Below are 16073 nucleotides of genomic sequence, written 5' to 3'. Positions count from 1 at the left end.
ATCTGAACTTACTACTTCTCTTGCTTATAGCCTTTCAAATACTCGTGTTTTTTTTTGACTCCCCACTTTGTACTGGAGCCTTTCAAGTTCTCACATGATACTCTGGCTTAACTCTCCAGCCCCATTTCTCCATATTCCTCTGCTCAACTCCAAGCCATACTTCTCTTCTGCCTTGAGTCAGCCTATCTCCAAGCTGTTGCAAATGCTGTCTCTTCTGCCTGGATCATTCTTTCTTTTCACCTTCACCTTCTCATTCTCCAGATCCCTGATCCTACCTGCCTGGGTTATAGGCTCCCTCCAAGGATTCCTTAGACCTCTTGATCTTAACACCACTTTAGCTCTCATCACACTGGGTTTTAATCATCTGCCAACGCATCTGTCTACCCCACTAGACTTTAAGCTCCATGAGGGCAGGGTCATGTCTGTCTTATTCACTGCTCTGTCTCCAGCACCAGGCACATCACCTAGCACACAGAAGGGCAAAGAGGGTGAAAAAAAGATGTTGGGGTCACCAGGGGGACTGCCACAGAGGTATCAGGAAGGACCACCAAACATCCCGCCACCTAGCAGTCAGGTCATTGATGATGTTGGTTAGTGCAGTCTTGAAGTTGCCCAGAAGAGTATATGGGATGCTATGTAAAAAGCCTAGCCCCGTGCCTGGCTCATAGTAAACAATCAATAAATGGCAGCTATGCCCTAGCCGGTTTGGCTTAGTGGATAGAATGTCAGCCTGTGGACTAAAGGGTTTGATTCTGGGTAAGGGCACATACCTAGGTTGCAGGCTCGATCCCTGGCCCTGGTCAGGGCACATGCAGGAGGCAATAGATGTGTCTCACATCGATGTTTCTCTCTCTCTCTCTCTCTCTCTCCCCCTCCCTTCCACTCTCTCTCTAAAAAAAAAAAAACACAAAAAAACTAACTATGGAAAAATATCCTCGAGTGAGGATTAACGATAAATAAATAAATAAATAAATAAATGGCAGCTATTACTATTATTGTCCAAGTAACCAGGAAAAGATGGCAATCTCTGAGGTTCGGTGTAGGAGAGAGAAAGAGATTTCCCATGATCCTCCCCTTAGAGCTGGACTTTCATAACGTGGGCTCTGTGCTTGGATTACAGTTCCTTCTGCAGAGGTTGCTACAGGGTGGTGAGGGAGTGGCGTGGCATGGTGGATCCGTCAGCTAGGTTTGGTGATGCTGAGGTAATCCCCACCCCCCCAAATCCCAAATTCCTTACCACATGCACAACATGGGTTGGGAACCGACAGCAGCTTTATCTCAACAGAGGCTCCCACAGCAGCAGAGGCAGGGAGAGCAGGCCTGGGAGAGTCTCACCCAGCAATCACTGTCTCAGCCCAGAGCGGGTCCACGTTCCTCCTGCTCACAGCTCATTGGCCAGAATTAGTCAAATGGTCTCATAGAATCGGAGGGCCCAGGAAGTGACACCTCGCCATGTGCCCAGAAGGGGAGAATCACCTTGTGGGTCCTCTGAGTGACACGAGAGCCGAGGCCCTCTTCTGTAACGGTTGGGAGGTACTGCAGCCCCCAGGAGCTCAGGAAGCCTGGCGGTCTAGAGGGTCCTTTTGCAGAAAGTGGGCATTGCTGCGTCTCTGCCATTATGTTTCTTTCATAAAAGTGTAGCTGCACCAGTCCTGAAAAGGACTTATTCTCGTGTGTGTGTGTGTGTGTGTGTATGTGTGTGTACTAGTATGTGTGTGGGTACTAGTGTGTGTGTGTGTGTACGTGTTTGTGTGTGTGTGACAGTGTCTCATCCAAGCAGCTGCTCACAGGAGACTGGGGGCTGAGCCTCTGAAACTGGCTGGAAGGATGCATATAGATGCCACCTTTTTATTTTCTTTCTTCCTTTTTAAAAAATATATATTTTTATTGATTTCAGAGAGGAAGGGAGAGGGAGAGAGAGATAGAAACGTCAATGATGAGATAGAATCATTGAGCAGCTGCCTCCTGCACACCCCCTACTGGGGATCGAGCCTGCAACCCCGGCATGTGCCCTGACTGGGAATCGAACCGTGATCTCCTGGCTCACAGGTCAATACCAACCACTGAGCCACACAGGCCAGGAGATCCCACCTTTTTCTTAAGCAGGAGGTGGCTGCAAAGGTCTGGACTGAGCTGGTTCAACTGGAGCTGGACTTGGATAACCTACATGTAGTGTTACTGCTGACCTAGTGAATAACAGATTCTGGGAAATAAACTGAGGCCTCCGATGGCTGGTTTTGAGAGCTCTGGGTAGGGGTTGAGGTTTTTTTCCCTAGAGGAGCTGGAAAGTCCCCTGCCAATCGACCCGGGAAGGGGCAAATCCCAGCACAGAAAGGGGAGTGGGGCGCTGGGCCCACGACTCCGTGAGGTGGGCTCTTATGGAGGGTGGAGGGCAGGCAGCTGCCACATTGAGGTGGCTGGGAGGTGCCCAGGCGGACGTCAGGAGCAGCTCCCCGGAGAATGCCTGGGTCTGTGGGCTCTCACAGAACCTGTGTCTAGACTTCGGGTAATAAAATCAGTGAAGTCTGGCCAAAGGCCACAGCCTTGGGGAACGTTAGTAGAAGGACCTGTGCCATCATTTAGGATGAAGTCAAGGGGAAAACAGCCTTTCTCCATTCGCCAGGCCTGTGTGGCGGGAACAACCTGAGGGCGGAGGAGGAAGCGGAGGGCTTGATCCAATGCTGGGGAGGGGGCCATGTCAGCTCAGGACTGAAGCGCTCCTGGGGGAGTGTCCATGCGACTGGGGCTCCCAGAACCCTGCCCGGAGGCCTTGGGTCACTGGTTCACCTTCTGATTATCTACTCATCATGACACCTGCAGGTGGTGGTGGGAAATTGAGGCAGAAAAGCTGGTTCTTACCTGGATTAAGCCACGGGGGCGGAGGGGGGGGGTGCTCTCAGCTCCCCACCCTTGCATCCAGGCTCCCGCCACTGTTACCTAGGACCACCTGTTTCTACAGCACGTAGCTTCCTGCCTCTTCCAGACCCTGTGTATCACCCTCCCCCCTCCTCCCTCCCAGAGCCAGCTCACTGGCCACCAAAAAGCCATTTTTTATTCATTCCATCCACTCTACTCGAGTCTTCCCCCTCTTACGTTCTGCACTTCAGTTCCCTGTCTATGACCAGCCCTTAGACTAGCGCATCCCTGAGAGCAGGGGAGGGATCTCCTCCATCGGTCTTCACCCTCCCGACCTTAAGGCCCCTGCATTGCGCTTCGTCCAGCTGGGGGTCAGCCAGACGTCATGGGCCATCAGAATGAATGAGGAGGTGGGTGAGGGGTGGAGGCAGATGCAGCGTGTACAAACGGGGAGCTGTTTATTGGCTGATGTGAGAAGCCTATGTACACAGAAGGCACAAGGAGGGGAGGGAGCTCCCCTGCTACAGTACCGTGGAAGGGGCGGGGCTTGCCAAGAGGCAGGGGGCAGGGGGGGGGGTTTCTGGAACCAGCTCCGACTTCCAGAATGGGCCGCAGGACTCGGCCCATAGGGAAGAAGGCAGAGCTGCTGGATGATGAAAGCCAAGGACAGCCAAGAACTCCACCTGTAGGCCCCCCACCCATGGTTGGTGGGGATGGAGTGAGGTTTGGCCGACGGGTCAGGGACAGGGCTCCCTCCCTGTCCTACATTCAAGTGTCGCTCCCTCTGCGATCTCGTGGGGGTCTCTCCAGGCCCTGCAGACGCCAGGACGGTAGTGGTGGGTATTTCCTCCGTATCCTTCCAGCATCTCCTTGACCCGGGACCCGTCCGTCCGCTCCTCGGTTGAGGATTCCCCTGTGCTCCGGGGGCGGTCCCAGCGCAGCGGCCCAGGCTGTCCAGCAGCTTGTCCATCTTCGTCCCTTCAGGCTGCATCCCCCACTGGAGCGTGCCGCGGCCGAGGACAGAGGCCTCCAGCGGTCCATGAACGAAAGCCATCCCGAGACCTTCTTTCTAGTTCATTCTGCTCTCGCGTCTGCGCGTGCCAAGTCCTGCAAACGCGCCCTTGGACAGCCTCGGGCAGGTCCACCCCCGTCCGCGTTCTCTTTCACGGTGTCAGGAACTACAGCTTGGAGGCTGTGGGCCGTTCCCTGTCAGTAGTTCTCATCTCAAGAGCGGGGTCCACCCAGTGACTACAGCGCAAGGTGGGTCCAGTGTGAATAGGGGAGGTGTCCCCACTTTGGGGCCTTTCCCTCCCGGCTCTGGCCGAGGCCCCTGGGCTTGGTTTTGGCATCGGCAAAGGCTGGCACACGCGTGTCCACGCACCCTCGGGGGTGCACAAGCACAGTCCACAAGCAGTGGGACCCACGTGTGTCCAGGGCACAGGGCTGCAGCGTGCTCGGCGTAGCCAAGTCCATGGCCCCAGCCCTCCTGCGTGGAGAAGCCCGTGGTCAGCAGGTGGCATAGGCATGCGCTCAGAGAGGTGCGTGTGCCCGAACCCACTGGTGCCAGCCAAAGGCCGTGGCCCCTGCGGACCGTCGGGGCATAACTTAACTGAGGATAAAGAGAAGAAGGGGACACCAGGGGCGCGGGGGCGGGATCAGGGAGGACGTCAGTAGTATCGATCCCGTGTCTGCCAGCTGGTCACCCAGTGCTTCTTGGCGGGCAGGGTGCCCCCTGGAGGTGGGTAGCGTTCCTCCTCCCGGATCCGCACGGCGTGGTACTTGGGCATGATCTGGTAATAGCGGGTCCGCTTAAAGAAGTCACACTGGAGTTGGGGGGAGAAGAGGAAGGACATCAGCACCCTGTGGGAAGATGTGCCCAGCCCTCTCCTCCCCCACCCAGAGGTCCTCAAAGCCGGGACCCCCGACCCAAACACACACCAATTCTCTGCACCGAGACAGGGCGGACGAGGTTCCCCGCCGTCCCCAGAGGAAGGAGGAGCTGAGGAAGGCCGAGAGGAGAGGGAGAGGCAGATGGAGGTAGGGGCAGCGCCGAGGTTGCTGATGGGATGGCTAGGAAGGGTGGTGATCGATCCTGACCGCAGTGTGGGGAGGGGTCAGGTGGTCACCCTGGTGGGGGTTCCCAGGAGGGACAGTGCTGGTTCCCAGGAGGAAGGCCTCTACTAGTCCCCTCCTTCTCTGGGGGTAGACATGGGGGTGTAGAAGCATCTGGAAACTTGCCTTGTGAGCTACAGAGATGGGGCCTAGCCTTGGTCTTGACCCGTTTTCAATCCCCAGAAAGCATGGGAGGCTTTTATGGCTGACTCTGGGGTCCCAAGTCCTCGAGGGGCTCAGTGGGGAGGCTGGTGAGAGAAGACACCATGAGCTCTCCCGGGACGTGGAAGGGAGGCCGACAGAGGGGCCTGCTCTTGGGGGTGGTGCTGGGGACAGAGTGAGGCACAGAGAGGTCCCATGAAGGAAGAGGAGCAGATAGGACAGAGTCAGAGGCCCCAGCCAACTGGTGGGCTCAGAGAAGAGGGCCCGGCGGCCACGTTACCCGGGTGGGGTGGGGGCGGGGGCTGCCCCCTCAGTAGTCTTCGGTCAGCCTTTCTGTCTCTGACGGCTGGCTCTTCATCTCGGCCTTCTGCCTCTTAGCTTCATACAGGGCGCGAGTGCGGGCTCGCTTGAAGAAGCCGCACTGCGGAGGGGAGGAGGTGGGAGGGGCCGTCAGGGAGAGCTGGGGGTCCCTGCCAGCAGCACTCATGGATGGGCGGGGGCTGAGGACTGGAGAGCCTGGAGGCCTGGGTTCCAGCCCCCGCTGGGTGGTGTGGCCAGAAGCCAGAGTTCCCGGATTCCCCTTTCCAGCCTGCGGGGCCCCCCATGAACCCAGGGAGGAGCATCCCCGTGGGTGAGGTGAGGATGGGCAGGGGGTGAGACTGAAAGCTGGGGAGAAGGTGGGAGGACATGGGAGGAGGGTGGGGGTGCAATGGGAGTGAGGGATGGGGTGAAGGGAGAGTTGCCAAGGGTGTGCTGGCAGGAGGCCCCGGAGCAGGAGTCCAGGCGGCCAGCTGGGGTCCTGACCTTCCACAGCAGGAGGATGATGAGCCCCAGCAGCAGCAGCCCGGCCCCCACAGCCACAAGCACCTGCCACAGCTTGATCTCGGTTGGCAGCTCCTCCACCAGCTCGGAGTCAATATCCACGGAGAACTGGAGGGGATGAAAGGGGCTCAGCCCTGTGTCTGCCCCCTTAGGCCCCGCGCTCATCCTTCCTGTCCCAGCTTGGTCCCTGACCCTGCTGTTTGACCTGCTGCCAGTAGGGGGTACTCAGGGACTGGAAAAAGCCCCTGAGAGCAGCCGATTCAGCCTTGATCTGGTTTCTCCAAAGGAACAGCCTCAGACCTGGGAAGCAGCCTAGGACTTGGGTTTGTGATGCAGACATCCAGGCTTGGGTACCAGCTCCATCCCTGACAAGCCGTGTGACCTTGGACAAGTAAGCTCTCTGAATCTCCGTTTCATGGTCTCTGATCAGGGGATCATAGTGCCTGCCTCACAGAGTGGCCAAAAGCATGTGTTCCGGAGCCAGACTCTCTAGGGTTCAAGTCCCAACTGTGCTATTCACTAGCTGTGTGACTTTGGGCAAGTCGCTTAACCTCTCTGTTCATCTGTAAAATGGGGACTGGATAATAATACCTACCTAATAGGTTGCTGGGAGGATTGAATGCATTTAATAAGAATAAACTGCTTTGAACAATACTTGGTACACAGTAAGCAATCCATAAATATTTACAAAACAATAAAGAATGCATAGCATCTAGTACCATTCTTTTTCTTACCCTACAATGGAGATACACACATATATATATGAAATATATATTTATATATTATATTACCTATAACAATATATGACATATATTATGATACAAAATTACATTATATATTAAATATATTTCACATATAACTAGGAAGTGTTTTCTGGTTATACCTAATTATTTCTTTAAAAATTATTTTATTGTTTTTTAAACTACAGATGCTATAAAGAAAACCAAAGGTTCCTTATAATTTTACTCCTGAGACATAACCATCTTCAACATTTTAGTGACTCCCTGTCCACATTTTAATGCGTATGTTAAACATGTGACTTTTTTCTCCCACGTAAATGGGATCTATGTGGACCGTACACACTCTTTTGCGACCTGCTTCCCTTTTCATTTACTATCATCACCTTTTGATGCCATTAACAAAGATCACCCTGATCTCTTCTGATAACTACACAGTCATTGGAGAAATGTACCGTCATTTATTGAATCAGTCCACTGAAGGACACGTAGATTGTTTCCAGTTTCATGTCATTAGAAACGACGCCTTAAAAGAGCCCCATATGTTTATGTTCGCATACTTATCCTATTAGCTCCGTAAGTCTGTGCTGGGCAAAGGAGATGTGTGTTTTAAGTTGTAATAGGTATTGACAAACTCATCTCCAAAAAGAATCCATCAATTTAGTCTCCAATCCAAAGCATTTCCTTCTAGCGCATCGGCCCCACAAAGCATTACCCTTCCTCGTATTTCCTGATCTGATAGGCTAAAAGTCTTGTTGCTGCTATTTTTATTTCTTTACTATTGAGTTAAACATTTGTATTTTACAATATGTACACTGTCTGTTTATTTTACGTTGCCCTTTATACATTAGATATATATACTGAGTGGCCAGATTATGATCTCTGAACGCATAATAATCTGGCCACTCAGTGTATATCCTATATTATAAAAGGCTAATATGCAAATTGTCCCCTTGACCAGTAGTTCAACCAGCAGGCAGGCCGGCCAACCACCCATGTCCTCTCCCCGTGGCCAGGCTGGCCGGACCCCACCCATGCACAAATTCAAGCACCGGGCCTCTGACACACACACACACACACACACACACACACACACACACACACACTGAGTGGCCAGATTATTATGCATTCAGAGATTATAATAATCTGGCCTCTCAGTGTATATATCAATACTTTGTCATATGTGCCACAGACTTTCTAAAAAGCAATATATCTCTGGCCTCTTTGTTTCCTTACCAGCTCTTTTGCTGGACAGGCAGGCTTCATCTGAATGTGCTGCATGTTACCGGACTTAGAAGATACTGAATTTTTTTACAAGTTGAAGGTTTGTGGCAACCCTGCATTAAGCAAGTCTATCGGCGCCATTTTTCCAACAGAAGATGGTTAGCATTTTTCAGCAATAAAGTGTGTACATTGCGTTTTTTGATACAATGCTATTGCACACTTACTAGACTACAGGATAGTGTCAGTGTAACTTTTACACCCACTAGGAAACCAAAAAATTCATGGGACTCTGTATTGTGATATTCACTTTACTGAGGTGGTCTGGAACCAAACCTGCCGTATCTCCAAGGTATGCCTGGATATCAATTTAAAATTTCATACAGTCAAATTGGTCACATTTTTCCTTTATGACTTCTGGGTTTACTAAAATAACTCCCTCTCCACGTAATTAAAGATTATCATTAATTTTTTTTCTAAAATTTCTCTGGTATATTAGGCTTTATTTCCTATTTTAAATATTTAGTCTAACTCAAACGTATTTTTTTATGGTGTGAGGTAGGGGTTTGCCTTTAACTTCCAAATGTGTTCTTCCAAAATGACTTAACAATCCACCTTTCTCTACTGATTAAACATGCCATCTGTATAATAAAATAAGTTTCTGTGCTGTTTCATCCATCTTTCTATCCCTTCTTCCAGTATCTTAATATATTTTAAGAAATGTACCATAACGTATTTAACCAACCCTCCATTCGTCTCCTATATGTATTTCCTACATATCTCCATTTATATCCTTTTCACAACGATTTATTAGAAACTTTGTCATATTTACTCTTCCAGGTGTAACTCAGAACCAAGTCTGGGAACCTTTTTTCCAAGTTTGCTTGGAGATGGGCCATCCTCGTGGAGATGTTGTGTGAATCAAATAAGGTCAAGCAGAGGTTCTCAACCATGGCGAGCACATTAAAATCACGGGGCGGTGGGGTTTTAAAAGGAACCAATGCCGGATCCCACCTCCCCAGACTCAGATCTCATTGCTCAGGCTTGTGGTCTAGACATCAGAAGTCCTCCAGAGGACCCCAGTGTGCCGCCGAGACTGAGGCCCACATAGCTAACGTGTGTGAAAGTGCTCTGAGAAGATGCCCTGGCCAGGTAACGTGCTCACTCACCGGCACAGTCTTGTTCTCCATGTTGATGGTGGGGACGCTGGTTCGGAGGAACAGGGTAGCCCAGCTGGTTACCCTGACTCGGTCAAAGTCTCTGTAATCCTGCAGGGAAAATGGGTGGGTGAAGAGAATCAGATGCGCCTCCCTCCTGACCCTAAGCTTCCGCTCCCCCAGGGTACCCTCTCACCACACAGCATCCTTAAGCAGCACCCAAAGGATCTGACAGCCAGGCCTCCCCACACACAAATGCGCATCATTCATGCATTTGTGCATCGGATCCTGTGCTGGGTGCTGAGGACAACAGAGACGATGAAGGTCACAGTCTAGGTCAGGTCTGTGGGCTAAATCTGGCCTGCCACCTGCGTTTGTAAGACAAGTATTTGGGGCACACAGCCATGCCGAATCATTTACTGCGGTCTACGCAGCTTTGTGCGACCCGGAGGAACTGTGTGGATTTATAATCTAGGAGGGCAGATCATTTTCAGCTGGAAAGACCTCCCTGGTGGTAAAGCATCTGAGGGGGACTTTCAAGGCTGAATAGGAGTTCACAGGCAGAGATAAAAGAGGGGGAGCTGGCATTCTAGAGGCAAGGAGTGGCATGTCAAAGGCATGGAGGTGGGAAAGTCCTGGACACATGACAGAACAATGGACACATGAGAGAAGGTCATTTTGGCTGGAGACAAACATGTCATGTCCACGTACAGGCACAGAAACTAACCCTGACACAGCACACAGTAACAGGTGTACAACCTGTCCTGCATAAAGCATGATGCTGTCCTTGACACGCACGCACATACACGCACGCACATGCACACACATGCATGAGGCCTTGCTGTGAGCCTGGCCTCACCCTCTCCCTGTGGTTCTCCCCACCCAGGTAGGTGGCAGGGGAGACCTCCAGACCCAGGCACTGACCTCAATGAAGGTGCTGTTCCACACTCGAGCCCACACTGTCACGTTGGTGAGGACAGGGACGTCGGGAATGGGGCACTCCAGCCACACACAGCGGGTGTGGACACTGCCACAGCTCTGAGGGAGGCAGGGAATACAGGACATGAGACAGGCGGGGTGTCCAGAGCCTTTAGGCTTCGCCCCTTACCTCTGACTCCTCCCCTGCCCATGGCTGACCCAAAGGGCCCTGACCTCAACCCCTCACTCACGCATACCCTCACCCCCTATTCTTATATGTTTAAGGCATATTCTTTGGGTCAACCACCTGTGGATGCCAGGGACATGGATAACATGAAATCTGATCCCTGCTCATGGAAATGGGGCCCAATCTACGACATCCCTTTCCCAGCCTCCTCCTACACTGAGCCTCTGTTCATGCCAGCCTCCTCCACCTGGGATACTGCCTCCTACCTCTCCACCCAGCTAGGCTTCTACTTACTTCCAATTCTCTTCCTCTCTCCCTTTGGACAGGGGGCACCCTTCTCCGCCTTCCCCATTCCCCAGCCCTAATGTCCAAGGCTGAGCAGCTATATCACCCCAACAGGTTGGGGCTCCTGGGACTAGAGCCAGTGTCTCTTCCTTTGGTCCATTGTATTGGCTGCTCCCCAGGGGCAAGTGCAGTGAGGTGCCCTCTGGGGGCAGCAGATGAGTCCACCTGCTCGGACTAGGGGCTCCTGAGGACACGGGTTGTGTCACCTCGTCAGACTGGGGTCTCCTGGTGAATAGTCCCTATTCCCCTTGTTGCGCAAGCCCCCTGGACGTGTGGCCACGACCCTCTCCAACCCTGGCCACTCACCAATAAGGTCTCAGACTTGGCTTTTTTGGCAGCAGCCAGAGGAACAGGTGGGGGGCCCTGGACTCCCCCTGGGTCCAGCTGTCGCCGCCTGCGCTGCGGAGATGGCAGTCTGTCCTCAGGGACCTGAAGAGGGAAAAGGAGCTTTGCTGGGAGGCAGGAATGAGCAGAGGTGAGGAGAGGAAGAAAGGGCAGGGGGCGAGGCAGGATGCCTAAGAGGGTGAGGGGAGGGATCGGAAGACACTGGCCCTGCAGAATGCAAATGAGATGCAAAGGAAAGATCCCTGTGGTGTCCTTACTGAGAGAGTGAGGTTGAGAGGGTTGACAAGGTCTCCTGGTGGCTGGCAGGTCCAGGACCCATTGCCTCGGATGGTGATCTCCGTGGGGTACAGTAGCCACTTGCCATTGGCGACTTCATAGGGCCACTCCAGCCCTAGGACCAGGGTGCCCAGGACTGCCAGCCCTTCTCCCACTGGGCCCACCTGTGGGCACAAGGGGAGTCAAGATTACTATCTCCTAGAGAACCACCTCCATCTCACCAACCCCAACCCTCCCAACCTGAGATCCCAGACAGGAAGAAATGCCCCATCACCCTTCCCAGCAGCCCAGGGTTCCAGAGTCCCCTTACCTGGAACTCATACTTGAGAGGGCTTCCCACGTCCTCCACAGTTTTCATGCCAGCCTCGCCCATCACCGCTCCCCCAAAGTAGCTTTGTAGCCGGTGACTCACCCTAGTAGTAAGAAAGATGCTGGAGTCATAGGAGACAGGAGGGACTCTGGCAGCGGGGGTGGGCACCAAAGCTGGTTAACTCCCTCTGACATTAGGCAGATCTAAGGTAAATTCCAGTCCTGCCATAGCTGTGTGGCCTCAAGCAAGTTATTTATCCTTTTTTGAGCCTCAGTTTCCTCATCTGTAAAGTGGAGTTAATAATTGTTGCTACATCATGGGCTGTGGTGAAAAGTCAATAATGAGATGATGTCTAGAACATCCTTAGCACAATGAGCTGTCAAGACACGGTACCAACACCTTATTCCCCAGAGTTGCTGATTCCTCCACTGCTGCTGGCTTTGCAGGAGGAATAATAACAACCACAACAATGACAGTGGTGGTTGTTGTTAAGGGGAGGGATGATCCAGAGGATGTAAAGGCCTCAGGAAACCAGGCCAAGAGAGGTGTGTCAGAGAAGCTTGGAGACACCTTGAGGACAGGGAGGCCCTAGCTCAGGAAGAGAAGACTGGGGGTCATGGTAGTACCTACATGCTAAGCGAGGCCTGGAGAGTGTAGTCCACCAGCAGAGTCAGGGTCATGGGCAACAGGTTGTCCTGGTGACTTGACCTGGGAAGGAGGCGCAGGGAGTGGGTAAGGAGATATGTCAGCTGAGGCTGGGGCTGGGGGAGGTCCCAGGACCCCTTAACCCCAATACAGACTGGCTTTGCAAGGTCACTTACGTGGAGAGCTGCAGCTGCGCCTGGAATTCCCTCGTGTGCAGGGTCACCCCAATGATCTCGAAGGCGATGAGCAGCTCCATCTGCCATGATGGCCAGGGAGGCAGAGAGGGGTGTTTGGGGCCACACAGGGGTGATGCCCTGGGGCGGGGGCTGAGTACTATGCTAGGTTGGTTCTCTGGCCTCTTCTTCCCCCCATCCTGGGTGAGGGTTCTCCACCTCCCCACCCATCTCCACTCTTTTACCTTCCCAGTCCCATCTCTGCTTCCCCTTCCCTCCTCTCTGTCAGTGACCACTCTGCTCCTTTTGAGCTACATGACCTTAAGGCAGTTATTAAAACTCTCTAAGCCTGTTTCCTTTCTGTAATCCAGCATCTGCCACCTCGGAAGGCTGTGAGAATCACACTCATATAAAAGAAGCAAAGTGTTGGGCTTAGGGCCTGGCACACAGTAGGTGCTCTGCCAAATTGGTTTCCTCACCTCCACCTCCTCTCGCTTTGTGCATACCTCACCAGTGGCTCCATTTTTCTCAGTCTCTGGAGCTCTCCGCACCCCTTACTTTATCTCCTCCTCCCCCACTCTGGCTCTTTGCTTCAAGGAAGGCCAGGAGGCAGGCAGGCAGAAGCCAGAAGAATAAGGAGTAGCCTTGGAGAAAGTGGCCAGGGCTTACCCTCTGGTTCCGTTTGAAGGGGTTCCCCAGCTCACAAAGGATGGTCTCGTTGGCCTGGCAGGTTCCAGCCTAAGGAAAGACGATAATGAGGTCTGGGTGGTCAGAAGAGGGCTGGTCCCGCCCCTTCCCTGTATCACAGAGGCTGAAGACCTAGAGGCATGAGAACAGGGTTCCCTTAGCAACAGAGATGCTGTAGGCACCTGCGGAGGCCCAGCCCAGAGAAGAGGGGACACATGACAAATGACAACACGTGCAAATGACATGCCATCTAAGGATGCAAATACATGATGGAGCCCGGGTTGGGCACTCACAGGGCGCACTGAGGACAGCAGCAGGGCGGGGGGCACCGCCAGGGTGAGCAGCGCCTCATGGGCGTCTTCCCCAGCCCGCTCCCTGCTTGGGGTGTTGGTCACGTTGATGCTCAGGAACAGTTTCCGGAGGTCTTTGCTGTACTGGAGCCTGAAAGGGGAGGAGCCTTAGCCTGAGCCCAAAGCCCCGCCCCAGCCCCGCCCCTACCAATTAGGCCCCGCCCCTCTGGTCTAAGCCCCAACTCGGGACAGCCAGGCCCCGCCCTCTAGTCCCGCCAGGTGAACAAAAGCCAGTGAAGATCAGCTGCACTTCCTACCTGGACAATTAAAGTCCAGCCTCTCAGCCTCGCCTCCCTCTGAGGTTCCACCCCTGGCCGGCGAGGCCCCACCCCTCGGACCTCCGCCCCCCGATTCCCGTTAGCTAATGAAGGCCTCCCCACCCTTGGCCAATAGGTGCGGCCCAGAGTGCACCTGCTCAGCCGCTGCCCCTGCTCCGACACGAAGGCCGCCTGCATCTGCAGGTTGCTGTCGCACTTGTTGTCCTGCCCGCACTCCTTCTGGAAGTGGACCTGGGGGGACAGGGGGGTGAGGAACGCAGGACTGACCGACCTCAGTGCCTTCTTGTCCCACAGCCCTCGGCCCCGCCCCGGCCGCCCGGCCTCACCCACCTCAGTGTGGTTCTCCAGAGCCTGGGCCTGGTTGAGGACCGGGTAGGCGTCCAAGGACCGCAACCCCAGCCGGGGGTGGTCAGGCAAACGCAAAGGTAAGGAGTAGTTCATGGAGATGACGATGGGCCGGAGTTTGTCACGGAGGTTGTCCTGGGAGAGAGGGCGCGCTGAGCCCAGCTCTGCACCGCCCCCCCTGCTGAGTTGAATCCTCACACCACCCGCAGTCCCCAGGGAGGAGCTTGGGCCCCGCCTCCACCTGGAAAGCCTGCCCCTCCCCCAAGTAAGGCTGAACCTCCTCTTGTCCTAGAATCAAATTGATCTCCTTCCTACCACCTTGATCCACAAGGGAAATGGGGTTCAGAGATACCTCTGGGGAGGTGTGATCCTCCCTCCATCCCTGGGGTCCACAGTTGAGGTCTCCCTTTCCACCCTAATGTCCCAGAGAGTGTCTGAGTTTGCCCCCCACTCACAGACCCATGTTCCCTAGAGCTGAGCCGAGACAAGAGTCTCACAACCCTCACTCTTCTCAGGTCTCGATCTCTCCTCTACCACATGCTGGGTGCTGTGTACTGTACCCCCTGAAGACCTATGGGTTTCCAGGCAACCTCCCCCACCTCTGTCTCTGGGGAGACCCCAGTCCCTCACCCTTGACCTGGGGGGATGCTGGCTACCTCTTTGAGGGATGTGGCCCTCCCCTGGCGCCTCCCTCACCATCAGGAGCAGCTCCAGGTTCTGGCAGCGCCTCTCGGGCATGGAGAAGAAGCCATGGAGGACAGCGGACTGGCTCTGCGCAAAGCGAAGCCGGGGTGGGCGGCGGTCCCGGTCTGCCTCCAACGTGTAGGCCAGGGCTGCAGGAGGAGGACAAGGTGGTCAGCCAGCGACCAGGTGAGCATGCCCCCCCGCACCTTGCACCCCAGCACTCACTGATGTTTCTCCTGTAGTTGGGGTTCCCGGCACTCTGGTTGTAAGCAAAGCACAGCTCCACCTGCACACTGTTGGGGGAGGCGGGGACGTACAGGAGGGCCGGTCACAGCGGGACCCAGGTATCCAGCCCTAGCTCTTACTCCCTTTACCGGGCAAGGGGAAACAGGGCCCTTCGGGGGAAAGGCAGGGGCAAAACTGGGAGTCCACATAGCTGGTCTGGGGTGTCCCTGACTCCTTCCCTCCCCGCTCCCATTAGAGCCATAGAAAACAGGGATAGAGGTCCCCAATGGGGAAACGGAGGCCGAGAGCAGAAGGGGTTGCCTGAAGTTGTGGCCCAGCCAGTCTTATTCAGGATCCCTAGTTCCAGATCTCCTTTTTTTAAACCAACTTTTTTTTGTTTTTATCTTTTTATTGATTTCAGAGAGGAAGGAAGAGGAAGAGAGAGATAGAAACATCAATGATGAGAGAGAATCATGGATTGGCTGCTTCCTACATGCCCCCCACTGGGGATCAAGCCCACAACCGGGGCATGTGCCCTTGACCGGAATCGAACCCGGGACCCTTCAGTCCGCAGGCCAATGCTCTATCCACTGAGCCAAACCGGCTAGGGCCAGATCTCCTTCTATGCCCCCCTCCCCCTGCTGTCTCCCTCTGCCTTCTGACCCAATATCCTCCCTCACACAAAGACCTTGGGGTCATCCGCATCATGGTCACCATCTTAGCAGCTAACGTATTTTGAGCATTTAGGGTGAACAGGGTACCATGCTGAGGTCTTTTTATACATTATCTCATTTAACGATCACAACAATCCTGCGAATTGGTTATTACTAACTTGGTTTTACAGGCCAGGAATCTGAGACTCTGAAAGATGGATAATCCGCTCAAGGTGGCTCTCTTCTTCCCCACTGCCATCCAACTAGGTGTTCCCCTTGTCCCTCCTCCCCTGGGATCTCACTCCCAGAGCCTACCCCGTACCACTGCAGTGGGCATGGCTGGAATTTAAAGCAGGCAGTCCAGAGCTCCCGCTGCTAACCCCCATGCCTACTGCCCCCCACCCCAATGCGAGGAATTTTGCTTTTTAATGAGGTTGGGTAGGCTGGGCAATGCTTACCCCAAGAATCAACCCACTACTGGTGGGATATCAGGAGTTGCTGGGGGGTGGGGGGGTTGGGAGCCAAGGCCCTCCTGGCTTGCCCATTCATAAGGAGGGATGAGTGGGCAGAGCAGGGACTGCGAGT

General features: G+C 54.0%; 1 protein-coding gene across 1 annotated transcript in view; it reads right to left on the bottom strand.

Moving 5' to 3' along the window:
- Positions 1 to 3290: 3290 nt before the first annotated feature.
- The window catches only part of ITGA3 (integrin subunit alpha 3), a 28780-nt gene continuing 15997 nt past the window's right edge, over positions 3291 to 16073 (bottom strand). The window contains exons 11-26 of the mRNA XM_079798389.1: positions 14836 to 14903; positions 14623 to 14759; positions 13912 to 14061; positions 13715 to 13812; positions 13247 to 13394; positions 12936 to 13004; positions 12270 to 12349; positions 12079 to 12156; positions 11449 to 11551; positions 11120 to 11302; positions 10824 to 10946; positions 9992 to 10105; positions 9080 to 9178; positions 5935 to 6060; positions 5411 to 5551; positions 3291 to 4679 (exon numbers count right to left, since the gene is read on the bottom strand). Coding sequence (XP_079654515.1) covers positions 5441 to 5551; positions 5935 to 6060; positions 9080 to 9178; positions 9992 to 10105; positions 10824 to 10946; positions 11120 to 11302; positions 11449 to 11551; positions 12079 to 12156; positions 12270 to 12349; positions 12936 to 13004; positions 13247 to 13394; positions 13715 to 13812; positions 13912 to 14061; positions 14623 to 14759; positions 14836 to 14903 — 1687 coding nt within the window. The 3' untranslated portion in view covers positions 3291 to 4679; positions 5411 to 5440. The remainder of the gene's footprint in view (positions 4680 to 5410; positions 5552 to 5934; positions 6061 to 9079; positions 9179 to 9991; positions 10106 to 10823; positions 10947 to 11119; positions 11303 to 11448; positions 11552 to 12078; positions 12157 to 12269; positions 12350 to 12935; positions 13005 to 13246; positions 13395 to 13714; positions 13813 to 13911; positions 14062 to 14622; positions 14760 to 14835; positions 14904 to 16073) is intronic.

Source organism: Cnephaeus nilssonii (genome assembly GCF_951640355.1).
Source record: "Cnephaeus nilssonii genome assembly, chromosome: 19".
NCBI classification, from domain to species: domain Eukaryota; kingdom Metazoa; phylum Chordata; class Mammalia; order Chiroptera; family Vespertilionidae; genus Cnephaeus; species Cnephaeus nilssonii.
Note: the sequence above shows the minus strand (reverse complement) of the source record. Positions and strands in the feature narration are given on the sequence as shown.